The following is a 12647-nucleotide window of genomic DNA, read 5'->3' on the forward strand; positions in this document are numbered from 1 at the left end:
AGGGAGCAGCACATCCTTCTGGCAGCCTTCCCGGCCTCTCCGTGCCGAGCAGCGCCTGCTCGGCGGCCGAGCTACGCAGGCTATGGCTGCTCAGGCTTCCGGGAGGCAGCCGGGGCCCGCGGCCTCCGCTGCCCGGGGAGAGGCCGTGGGAGGCCGAGAGCACCTCTGGTGCTGCGGGTGAGGGCAAAGTCCTCCTGGCTGCCCGGAGGCTGAGCGGTGGAGGCGGGAGGATTTGGGCGGCGCAGGGCAAGGCCTTGTGGCTGTCAGCATGGCCACGCAGATGTTTGAGGGGAGAGGGCACGCAGCCGTCTACCAGAAATACCGCTTCAGCCCCGGTGAGGAGCTGCAGGGAGCCATCCTCGGCTACCTGAGGGAGAAGGTGAGCAGGGCACAGCCCAAATGTGGTGTGTGGGGGGGGTACTTTTGTTTTACGGGGGGGCGTTGCATCGCGTGGGGCTGTGGTGAGGAGTCTGCAAGGCGTGGATGCCCCCTGAGCCTTTCCACAGGTTGCAGCATGGGTGTGCACAGGGCATGGAATGGGGTTAAAAGCGCAGGATTTGGGGGTACTGGACTGAGGTGTGCTTGCTTCCCTGCTTCACAGGGCACAAAACCCACGGAGCTGGCCGTGGACGTGGGCTGCGGGTCGGGGCAAGGCACCCGCTTCCTGGCGGAGCGCTTCGGGAAGGTGGTGGGCACCGACATCAGCCAGGCACAGATCCAGGAGGCCAAGGCTGCCCCCTCGCCTCCCAACGTCTCCTACCTGTGAGTACCGGGGCCAAGGCAAAATTTGGGTCCTCACACCGAGCTGGTGGGCTGAGTATGGGTGGTGAAGCACTTCCCACCTGGAGGGACTCCTGGCATGTGCATCATCCTGCCCTTATAGCACACCAAAAATATATGCCCTTATAACACACCAGCCTTGCACACCAAAAAATGCCCATTGATTTTGTATCTTCCTAATTTCCTGCAATATATTCTGCTTTTTTTTCCCCCATCCCCAGCGTGTGCCCTGCGGAGGAGCTGCCCTTCAAGGACGCCTCGGTTGACCTCCTTGCTTCGTTCACGGCCGCGCACTGGTTCGACATCGAGAAGTTCATGAGAGAAGTGAACCGCGTGGTGAGGCCGGGCGGCTGCGTGGCCATCAGCACCTACACCGTGGACATGAGCCTGCACTACGGAACCTGCTCCGAGAAGTTGACCCAGATCTTCAGGGAGGTAAGGGATGAAACCCAAGCCTCGGGGCTTCCCCTGCTGGTCTGGGCAAGGAGAAATGTGGAGAGAGGAGAAGCAATGGGCTTGTGGGTGCAGCGAAAGGACCCCCACCCACCAGGGGATGGGGCAGAGCAATGCTTATGTCTATAATAAAATAGTGTGCTTATGTTCTCGATGCTGAGCAAGGTGTTGAATTTTAAATGCAAGGAGTAGTTAAAAGTGAAGGAAAAAAAAAAAATCGTATGCCTCAGATCTAGGGCCAAGCGAGCCTGAGTTAAGTAGAAACAGAGAGCTTCAAGTGCTTTTGTTTATCATCTGTCTCCACAGACCTGGGGACAGCTCTTAAAATACTCACATAATAGAGTAAAACACGTCTTGGAAGACTACAAAGAGATATTCGAGGCCTTGCCATTTCCAGACAAGAAGAGGTGAGCAGAAACTCCTTGGTGCATCACCACGGGTGGGCAAAGGTGGCAGGCCTCTCCTCTGGCAGGCTGCGGGGACACCACTCTTGCCCCCATCAAATGCTGTGATGTTTCCCTCTCTTGGACCTCTGAGAATGTCATGTGTTACTTGTCACCACCCCAGTCTGCAGTCATCCTTGCTCCACTGCCTGTAGTTTGTTTGCCAGTGCTCCTTTTTTTTTCCCCCCACTTTTTTTTCTAGAATCACCGACATCTACGACAAAATTCCCATGACGGTTGCTGGTGTGGTTGGGTACTTAGAGTCTGCCTCTCCCTACCAAGTCTTCATGAAGAACAACCCCGAAGCTGCAAAAACCCTCCTCCCGGAGATGGAAAAGAGGTAAAAAGTGCTCAGGAAAATGAGCAGGGCATGGAGACCCCCTCTCAAACAGTGAACAAACAGTGAGAGGCTGTGGGGATCCTCCAAAGCTGAAGTAACACACCCCTCGGTGTGCGTCTGCAGCCCAAGCTTCTATGCTCTGGAGATGCTCTGAGTGTGGAAAGTCTTATCTCTTGCTGTGGATGTTGTCCCACGTCTGGTGAGAGCTGGCCAGACGGCAGGAGACCCTTCCTCTGCTTCTTTCAGGTTGCTGGAGGTGATGGGGGTCCCCTCGCGTGAAACCCCCCTGGAGTTCTGGGTGAGGCACGTCTGCATACTGGGGCACAAGGAAGCGTGAAAGCAAAAGCCTCTGGTGCTGGAAGGGAAGGAAAAAGTAGATTTCCTAATATCCTGCTCTTATTCCCTGGGAAGATTGGTGATTTTGGTGATTAAAACCTTAAAAATCCTTAACCTTCTGTGGAAAGCAGATGTGGGTTGAATGCAAGACCCTGTCTGTGCTGCAGTCCTGGTCTGCCCAGCGCTGCTCCGTTGGTGCTGGGAGGGTCCCATGTGGCTGACATTCCTTAGACAATTAAAAGAAAATAAAATAAAGTTCCTTGTGGCTGCTTCTTAATAGAGCATCTGCTGGGGTTAGAGTAACTGCGCTTTATGAGCACTGCTCACCGGGGACCTGCTTTATGGGGTAGATAGGCTCTAATGTGCATCACTGCAGAAAGTGGGGAGAAGCCAGTTTCAGACTGTAACTTGGCCAGTTTCTGAAATAATTTATCCTCCTCTTGCTCATGGGTGCACCTTGTCTTGGTGGTAGGGGAAGGAGCAGAGCAGCAGGACCAAGCCTCTTGTCTTACGACATTTTTTCCTTTGGGTGCAAAGACAACACGGGCAGCTCGTGGGCCCCAGTCTCAGTGGCATTTCTGAGAAGCACGAGGGATGGGAGTCCCCGGGTGTCCCCTGAGCTGCTCTCTGGGCTGGGAGATGCAGCTTTTTCCCACCAAAAAACACTTCCATACATCACATGCTTTCAAAGGAAGGTACTTGGCCTGCAAGCAGACAGAAACTTGAGGTTGCAGCCCAGGCCTCCTGCTAACCAGAGTGACCTTTCAGCCTGCTTCTCTGCAGCTTTTTGTCTCTTGGGAACAGGCTGGGGGCTTGCTCTACCACACAACGCAGCTGGGAGGTGTGTGATGCCTGTGGAAGCAGCCCAGAAGTTGCTCAGCCCCAGCACGGCAGCTGCTGTGGTTTCTGAGCCTCTCTGGGCTTGCTCCTATAGGAGAATGTTCGCACGCCCCTTTAACCCAGCCTTGTTTTTTATCTGCTCTGCAAACCAAATATACTGGCTGTGGTTGAGAGGCAGTGATTCAAAGCCGGGTCTGCATCAGTACCTGACACCTCCTGTTTGCTTTCTGGAGGCTTTGAGTCTCTGTGGGGCCATTTCCCTTTCCCGTAAACCCAGAGCCGAGGCCTGGGTCTTCTCTCCCAGGGAAGGGGGTTTTGTCACCAGCCCTGTCCCCAGGGGCCGTGCGTTGGGCCCATCAAAGGGCTTCTCCACGCGGGGTAAGGTCTGGGCAGCCCAGCTCGGTGGGAAGAGCACCCGGAGGTGCCCACCAGCTGTGGGCCCACGGGCACGGAGAGATGGAGCCTCTGCTACCTGGTAGTGGTGCTCGGCCCTGGGCACGTCCCCATCGGGATGCTGGGGGCTGGTGCCATGGGGCTCAGCTTGCTGGGGGGGAAGCAAAGGTTTTGTCTGCAGTCGGTGGCTGCCAGGAGGATGGGAGGTCCTGGGAGGAAAGCCCTGTGCTGCACCGAAATCCCAATGGGGCGGGGGGGCCCTGTGTGTCCTTGCAGCAACTGCACAAACCCTTTAGGGTAAAGAAACAAAAAAGAAAAGTTTTAAAGTTACTGCAGCTTGTTTAAACAGCTCACTGCCCAGCTTTCCCATAAAGGGCCCTTCCCACTGGTGCCGGTGTCAGCGGGGTGACGCAGCAGGTGAGCTGTAGTGATGAAATGGCAGGGATTGCATCACCGAAGCAGGCGTGGGCACAGCAGCTCCAGGTGGCACAAGCGGTGGCCACCTGATGTCCCCGCCCCTGCGCCCCTTGGACAGCGGGCAGGGCTCCTGCGCATTGCCCGTGTTGCTTTTTGCATTTTTGGGGTGCTGTTTTGTTCCTTTCTGGGGGCGCTTTTCCAAGACTTTGTCCGAGTGGCTCCAAGAAGGGTGGGAAGAAGCAGCCCCGTCCCTTCCATCCCGCCCCAGCCACGTGGCTGTGAGCAAGGCTGCCCCGTGCCAGCCGCCCGGTGAGTCACGGAGCCCTGGCACGGCACCCAGCCTGCGCACCCCTGCCCCTTTCGCTTTCCTTTCCATGCCTGGGAATCTCCTGCGTGCTTGGGATTCCTTGCTCTGGAAAAACGCTGAGCCAACCCCCACAGTGCTTTTTTATGGCTTTTGTAGCTATTTCTGGACTGGGACTCGTAAATACTTTTGTGTTGCCCGATATATCGACAGCACGGTCGATGAAAATTGAAAGCAAGTAATTTCTTAACGCGGCATAGCTGCCCCTTCGCCTGTAGGATGAAACAAACGGGTGAGGGGCTGCGTCGCTGCTGCCTGTGCCACTCTGAAGCCCTGCTGGGCTACGCACGGTGTCCCCAGGCCGTGGTGGCTTTGGGGGACCCTCTTCAGTGACACCCTGGTGCAGTGGCAGAGCTGGCATCAGCACGGTTCGGAGGAGCCGTGCCAAATGCAGCTGGGCCAGGGCTCGGGGTACGTCCCAGCATGGTATTCCTGTCCGAGACATCCCTTGCTTGTGCAAGATTTTGGGTTTCCCTGCCCGCTGCTCTTACCTTGGTGCCAGGCCACGCGGCGCGTGCATCCCTGCTGGCTGAGCTCGCAGCCCCTGCTTCCCCGCTCTGTTTTTGCTTTTCCTTTGGCACCTTGGGATTTCCTGCTTGCCTCCGTAAAGACGTGACGTCTCGGTTTGCTCTTCCAACCAGGAATGGCATGTGCGCAATAAAAGCCACCGCAGCGATCACGAACCAAAGGAGCCGAGCCAAAACCCAACGAGCATCCCCTGCGGCTGCTCCTTCCCATGAGCGCGGCTGCCAGCAATGGGCTCTGCAGGTTTTTTTTTGGATTGTGGTGTGGATGGGGCCGTGGGAGCAGAGCTGGACCTGAGGGAGGGGTGACCTGGCTCTGTCTGTGGGTGCGTCGCCCCTCCTGCCTCCTCGCTGGGAGGGGACAACGCTCCGGCCACGTCGAGGAGGCAGCAAGGGTGCATCCCAGGGGTGGCCCCACAGTGAGGACGCACACTTCCTCCATGGGGGAAGTGCTTGTTCCTAGTCCCCTTGGGATTTTGCTATGGTGCTTTTTATTAGGGATGGCCTGTGCCTTGCTTGGGAAGCTGACGTGAAGTTAGTTATGCTGCTTCGGGCTTGTATTCCATAGCTGTTACCAACTGTGAGCACGCTGCACTGAATAAAAGTTTTTTTCCAAATCTCTTTGTTTCTTTAACTGGACAGAAAGGAAAGAACAATTTCCCACTCTTGGATAGCACAAGCTAACGAACCAAGCCCTGGCTGCGCCTCAGGCTTTTAATTACTGACTGTGTTAATGAGTGACACAACCCACTTGCTGCGGGGAGGTTGGCGGGAGCCCCACCTGTGCCCACCGTGTTATCGGGCTTCCTTTCTGTGTCTGAGGCTCGGGGGCCCTGTGGTGCCTCCTGACGGGCCAGCAGGCCGTGGGCACACACCCAGGCACGCGGCAGGCCACCTAAACACAGGCAAACGCTTTTTTACTCCGGGGACAGTCAGGCACTGGCACGGGGTGCTCAGAGCTGCGCAGCCTCCATCCTGGTGTTATCCAAAGCCACACGCGGTCCGGGCATCCTGCTCCAGCTGCCCCTGCTTTTTGTACAGACACAGGGATACTTTGCTGTATTTAATGGTTGATTAATGAACAAAACAAAAGACAATTACTGGTTCACACCTCAGGCTGCCTCGAGGAGAGGGCAGCTTTTGGGTACGTGGGTGCATTTTTACAGTGGGAAACAGGAGAGTGCATTTATGCCTGCTGTGAGCGCATTATTCGGTGCGGCACTAGTGCACCTCTGCTCTTTACACACACACAGGTATATTCTGTTACAAGTAACGATGAACGAACGCACAAAACGAAGTGCAGTTATGGCTTCACGGATCAGGTTGCCGCAGGGAAGGAGCAGCTTCTTGTTGTGCGGGCGCGTTTTTGCGGCCGCCACGGGAGCGACGTGCAGACGCCGCGTTTGCATTTCCCACGTCCCGCTGAAGAGGGAGAAAAAAAACCCGCACGCGGCGCCGCGGGATCCCACCGCGTCCCCAGCCCCGTCCCGGCCACTGCGTCCCCGCAGTGCCCTCACCTGCAGGCGCACCTGCAGCCTGGGCTTTCCTCGCCGTCGCTTTCGCTTTCCTGTCGCGGATCTGCCGCGCCACGGGTTTTCCTGCCAAGGTGAAAGCGCGGTACTGCCCGGCTGCTTAAAAGCCGGGGAGATGGGGCAGAGCGGCAGAAACGAGCAACAGCAAGGCTCTGGACACGAAAAAAGGGGACTCGAGGCGTCTCGAAGGATTTCGTGGATTCGGACACGGGTCGTCCTCTCCTCCTTCTGTCTTTCCGGATCTTCGCTTCGTCGTAGCTGGAAAAGAAGATGCTGTGCCCCATGTTCGCCGTGGTGCTGGTGGTGGGCCTGGGGCCCCTGCTGGTGGGCGCCTTCCCCCAGGACGCCCCGAAGAAGACTTGCCGCCTCTCCCAGTACGGCTCCCTGGTATCTTCCGAGTTGATGGCGGTGCAGAAGTTGAGGGAGCACTTTGTGAGTACCAACGGCAATGTGGGGCGTGGGCTGGTGGGAGAGGGTCTGCTGAAACCAAGGCCCTGAGGGTGTTTGGGGACAAAACGGGTGTTTTCTGGGGCGGTTTGGGGAGAGAATCCCCGGCACGGTGAGCAGCGGCCCTCGCCCGCACTCGGAGGATGCCAGCATCCCGCCCTTACCGACCAGGGCTGCGGGGCTGGGCTGAATCTTGTCCTGGTTTCAGACCTCAGGAGGGTGAAGGGGGTTGCACAACACAGCCCAAAACCAAAGAGCAGCTTTTCAACCTGTCCCCACCCCTTTTGTGTTACGCCTCCAGGTGGACATCATGCTGCTAACAGACCGAAAATGCAGCACCAGGCTCTTCCATCGGAAGTGGAAACCCAACGAGCTCTCGGTAAGGGCGATGCCAGGGAAGGGGGACCCCCTCCACCCACCCCCCCAGGTGGCCTTGCGGGGCTCGGGGAGCCCTTCCACCAGCTCCACCACTTCTTGGGGTCCATAACCAACATGCTCCTGCCCGCAGGTGCCCGACCGACTCCTCCTGGTGGAAGCCGAGCTGGACCTCACCGTCGCTGTGCTGGCACACCCCACGGTCCACAAGCTGGCCAAGATGAGCCAGCAGCCCCTGGCCTTCCTCACCCAAGCCCGGGAGGACCTGCGAGGCTGCGTGAGTGTCCCCCTGGGTCTCCCGGCCCCAGCTCGGTGGCACAGGCGCTGGTGGCAGCGCCGTGGGGTATCGCTGGTCCTTACCCACATGCTCTCCTTGCAGGTGGCCGCTGAGGCTCCTTCGCATCAGCCCTCTGGGAAACTGAGGCACTGGCTGCAGAAGCTGGAGACGGCCAAGAAGACGGTAAGACAGGAGGCTGGGGAAGAAGGTTGATGGGGTTTCAGGGGGGCCCTGCCAGACATCTCACCACTTTGGGTCTAAGAGCTCCAAATTCATTAAGAAGCAGCCAGAAAGGCCTCCCCACGGTGCCCCCAGCCATGGCTCGAGCCCCATCCGTGCCCCCGGTGTGCTCACCTCCTCTTCTCCCCCCACAGGAGACCGCCGGCTGCGTGGAGGCCTCCATCATCCTCAACCTCTTCCAAGTGGTGAACGACCTGGGGTGCGTGGCCATTCCGGAGCGGTGCACGTAGCCTTTTCTTCCTGCCTTGCCTTACAGACGCCTGGCTGCGTTTTCCTGTTTAAGCACTTGGCTTTTTTATGTCAGCTCAGGGAGCAATTTTTTAACAGTCTTTTCAGTTATTGTCTGTTTTTCTAACTGTGTATTTATAACGTCTTAGGAAGACGTAAAGAAATGCCCCTTCTGACAGGTACTGCTCAGTGGGGGTGAGCGTATTTATTGCATGTCTTTGTTTTGCTGGTTGTCAGAACACTGACTGTTTTTAAAGAAATCTATTTTTGAGCTTGCTATTTATTGCACATTGTATTATGTATGTTTGCCTGCATAGATAATATATTTTTATACGCTATTTAACATGAAAAATAAAATAGATACCATAAACTGACAAGCTGCCATCCTGTCTTCCCTGTATTTTGTTATAATATCATCCTGTCGGAATTATTTAGGGGTGGGGAGGACACCACAGAGAAACTTGGGCATTTAGAAATTGGCATCACCTCAGCCCACATGCTGATGCCAGATTTATGGTGCTGCGGGGGGGCACCAAGGGGAAGGGACCCCCCAAGTGCTGTCTGCAGGGGATTTGGCTCACCCTGGAGGCTTCTGCACAGCTGCGAGCAGTTTGCTGGTTCCTCTGCTGCACATACATAAAGGGTGGGCAAAAGGATGTTGTGGGAGAAGAGGTTCTGCCAGAAGGTGTTTTAATATTGAAATTAAAGTGAAAAATAGTCATCGGTGGGACTGCGCTAACTTTGAGGGCATTTTTCACGAGGAGTGGCCAAAATAAGCTTCTAGTTCTTTTTCCTGAAGACACTGAGCTATGGCCTTGACCTATTCAGGCCAGAAGGGACCTGAAGAGCATCTGGTCCAGCTCTGGAGTCAGGACAGGTTCCTCGGGGACAGGTCTGGGTGAGTCACGAGCATTTCCAGGAAGAGGGATTTCACAGCGTGAAGCCACGGCTATGAAAATGAAAAATGACACCCCAAACCTTTGTTAGGAAAATAGCTTTAAGGACCTGAAAAAAAACAGGTAAAAAAACAGAGGGAATTGGTTCTTACACAGGGGTATAAGTGGGCTATGAAGAAAAACCTTGCTCAAGATTATTTTATTCCTATTGGAGGGGGGAAAAAGCCTTATTCAGCTTGTTGTGGAACAGCCACTTTGTGCTGTTGTTGCCTCCCCCACGTGAACGACATCACGTTGCAGCGAAGTCTGAGAGTTGGGGGGGGGGGGGGGAATGGGTTGTGGGGTTTGTTGCCACTTGTTTTTTTACCCTGAGCTGCATGTGAAGACCCTCACCAGGTAGAAGTGCTCGGCTGTCTTTGCAGCAAACCCAAAATGTGTCTGTGAGCTGTGGCTATTAGGAAAAGTTGTGAACTGCCTGCTCCGGAGCGAGATGCTCCAGGTGCCCTTACTGACCTGTTACAGCACAGACGTTTTTCTTTTTCCTGGTCTGAACTTCTTAAACTTGGCTGGCTCAAAAGGTAGCTGACAAATGCTGCAGCTGCTTGTGCCTCCTTCTGCTGCCTGGACGTGACTTTAGTTTCAATCCTTTTTGTTCCTGAAAGTATCAGAATTCTTTCTGTAGCCCTCTATCTCAAACTGCAGCATTATAATGATAGCTCAAGCCACTCTGTTAAAAAAAAAAAAACAAAAAAAAAACTTAATCACTAGTAAACTCCTTGCTTACTAATACACTAGCTGCTGGTGCTCATGATGTTGTAACTTCTCCTCCCATTCACTGCATTTCATAATTAAAACTAACTGCTCCCATCTATCAGAAATCATACTGGGACCAGGAATCGTTTAGTCATGGTCCTGAGTTGTTTCCAGGGGAGATGGGATTCAACAAAAGCCAATTGCTTTTAATCCGCTTTGACATGAAAGATCATTTGACAAATAACCTTCACCTTTTTATGCAGATGACTTCCACTGCAGCTACCTGAGCGGCTGTTGGTTTTTTTTTTTTTTCTAGTGCCTTGCACCAGAAGAACAGGCTGAGAGACGGCTGCTGACAGCTCCTGGGACTGCTGGGTGAGCTAGTAACGATTGCCTTCCTTGCCTCCTTTGCACTCCAGAAGTCTCATTTTGGGCATTACCTTTGCCGCCACAACCCAGCCCCGTTTCCTCTCCTTCGCTGCAGCAAAGCCCCCTGCCTGTTTCGGATAAACAGCCTGAAACCGTCGGGGTCAGCACTGATGGACTGGACAGATAAACGTAATAACCTCTGAGAAGGAATGAATGAAAAATATTGAAGGAGAAAAGCTTCATGAAAAAAAAAAAAAGAAGGTGAAAAGGCAAATAATAACAAACCAGGAGGAAGAAAGGTTCTGGGTTAATCATCACAAAAGCTGGAAGTGTAGCACCCTGTCAGTCCTGTGCTGGATCCTCCAGAGTTTAACCCCAGCACCAAAGTCCAGGTTGTCCCTGGGGGCCGTGAGCACCATCACCCCGTGGACACTAAGTCCTGCAGGAAGACTGCATTTCAGGAGACAAAGAGAAGATTATTCTGTCTAAAACAAACAAAAAGTCAAGATCAGGCAAAAAAGATAAGTTAGGATCAAGGCAAGAATCTCAAACCTTCAAAAACAGAAACCAGTGAGGGGTTTTTTTGGCTATTTTTTTTGTCCTAGAGCTGCACGCAAAATGTGGCCTCGTAATCAGAGCATCGCCCCAGTGTTTCGTTCCCTGGTTTTAGCAGTGCTCCGAGGAAGCAGCAGCTAAACTCCAGGTCACTGCTGTGCCTGATAGGTATCAGCAGAGAAACATGGACTCAATCAGAGGCTTGCATGGTTGTTTGTTATAAAATACACATCAAATCCCAGCTGCTCAGTAATCATCAGGAGACACAGCCTACAGGGCTGTTTCCCCCTGTTCTTGGCGTGTTTCTTCCCCGGTGCTCTGCTCACAAACCATCCACGGTGACTTCAGGGGCTGGCTTCCTGTTGGTCGACACTGCAAGAACTCCTAAAACCCCTTTTTAATGCGACTTCATTAAAGCGGCGTGTGGAAAAATGCTCTGACATTGCCGTCGTGACCACAATTAAATTAGAGTGATCTGCTCTTCTTCCAAACGGCTCGCAGCGGATGCGAGCTGAAGGGTGCGGGAGGCAAAGCCCTGCACATGGCCAGCACCCCAGGTGCCTCACATCAGGAAAATGCACTTTTTCTTTGCTCTGTGGCCCCGAATTAGCAGCTGCAATAGCATGAGGACCCATTGCTATAGCTACTGTCGCACAGAATCCTCTCCGGTGCTCCAAAGCCACTTTCAGGGACGGTGTGAGAGGTCAGCCTCTAATGATTTCATATGAAAGTGCAATGTTCTTGTCTGAGAGACGGAGGGGGAAAAGGCAGCAGGGTTAAACCCAAAGAAGCAAACAAGGTGGAAAACAAAGACTTGGTGAGCACGTTTCCTGCCACGCCAGAGATTTCTGTCCTGCATGCTCCCTGGCTTCCTTCACTCTTTAACCACTGCAGATGGTGTGATGATACCACGTTGCTTTTATCTCCATCCTTAAAATCAGATGCCCTACCTAAAAAGAGACAAATGAGATACATCCTTAACCTGCCTCTCTGTAAAGGCTTAAAAATGCGTGGCCTTTCTATCGAGGTTTAACCTCGTCTCTTCTGTGGGCAAAACGTGATTGCAGCTCTCCTGGCTTGCAGAACACTTCTGAGCACAAATGCACCGCCAAGCTCCTCAAGTGAGCCCAGTGAGGCTGACAAGGCTGTTAGAAGGGAGAACAGCACGCTGCTAATTTGCAGCATATGCAACACTAATTGCTCAAGGGAGCAGGAGAGGAAGAAGGCCAAATTTCTTAATGGTACGTGGGATGTAATCACATCATTGTCATCATACGTCCCATTGTTTCCCACTATGCCCTCCCTTCTGACTAAGCAAGCGCCCCAAGGTGTTGGAGAAGAGCATGACGTTCCAGTTTTACTTTTCTTTTAGGAAGGTTGTCAGTCTCACACTTTGCCCAGCAATTTTCCACTAGTGAAAGTCTTCGCTCCTCTTTTCTCTTGTTTCTACTTCTTTTCCTTACTTGCTTCTAGTTCTTGTAGAGTTCATTTCAGATCATCTCTACTTTTCTGGTGCTTATTTGCAGTGGGGTCTTCTATGTCACCTTTCAGTAGCTGGAGCGTGTTTGGATAGAGAGCTGGAGTTTATAAAGTAAGAGCACAGAAAAGCTGTGCTTAGGAAAGCCACGAGGGAGTTTTAGGCTAAGGGTTAGTTCTCAGCGTTCCTGGCTTCATATGAGAACTCACAATTGCCCATCAAGGGAGGAACTGATACTTCTAACAAAACGCAGGCTTCTCTGCTTCATCCCAGCAGAGAGAAGTACGGGTTAAATAAAAGCTTTAAAAAAGACCAAAAAGGACAAAAGAATCCATAATTATTCTTACATAGTGGGATAGTTTAAATGCAAGACGTTATTTTCATCTCTCTAGCTTCAAGAACAGTGACTGCTGGGCAATGAAAAATGGTTGGGTCATTATCTGAAATCCAATAAAAGCAAACTCTTGGTTTTGTGTGACATACCAGGTGATGTCTGGAACTGCTCAAAATTTTGCTCTGTGGAACATGGAATATTTTCCAGGTTAAAGAAACAGTGATGGGGAAATGAAACATGAATGTTTTCTTACCGTTATTTTCAACTAGTCATC

At 53.1% G+C, this 12647-nt stretch overlaps 2 protein-coding genes across 3 annotated transcripts; both read left to right on the forward strand.

Moving 5' to 3' along the window:
* Positions 1-44: 44 nt before the first annotated feature.
* On the forward strand, positions 45-2607 carry LOC308198000 (putative methyltransferase). The gene is made up of 6 exons (XM_080599451.1): positions 45-379; positions 602-762; positions 1002-1215; positions 1540-1640; positions 1879-2016; positions 2263-2607. Exons 1-6 carry the CDS (start codon positions 269-271, stop codon positions 2351-2353), a joined length of 816 nt encoding a protein of 271 aa, XP_080455577.1. The 5' UTR covers positions 45-268; the 3' UTR covers positions 2354-2607.
* Positions 2608-6691: 4084 nt separating this feature from the next.
* LOC308198002 (interferon lambda-3-like) lies at positions 6692-9150 on the forward strand. 2 transcript variants are annotated; one of them, XM_080599455.1, is made up of 5 exons: positions 6692-6854; positions 7171-7248; positions 7378-7521; positions 7624-7704; positions 7896-8039. In XM_080599455.1, the coding sequence occupies exons 1-5, from the start codon at positions 6693-6695 to the stop codon at positions 7989-7991; spliced, it is 561 nt and encodes a 186-aa protein (XP_080455581.1). In that variant the 5' UTR covers position 6692; the 3' UTR covers positions 7992-8039. The 2 variants fall into 2 exon arrangements, with proteins under 2 accessions (XP_080455581.1, XP_080455580.1); XM_080599454.1 differs by having other exon boundaries at positions 7378-7704; positions 7896-9150.
* Positions 9151-12647: the final 3497 nt, after the last annotated feature.

The sequence above is a fragment of the Anser brachyrhynchus genome, assembly GCF_964034855.1.
Source record: "Anser brachyrhynchus genome assembly, chromosome: 7".
Lineage (NCBI taxonomy): Eukaryota > Metazoa > Chordata > Aves > Anseriformes > Anatidae > Anser > Anser brachyrhynchus.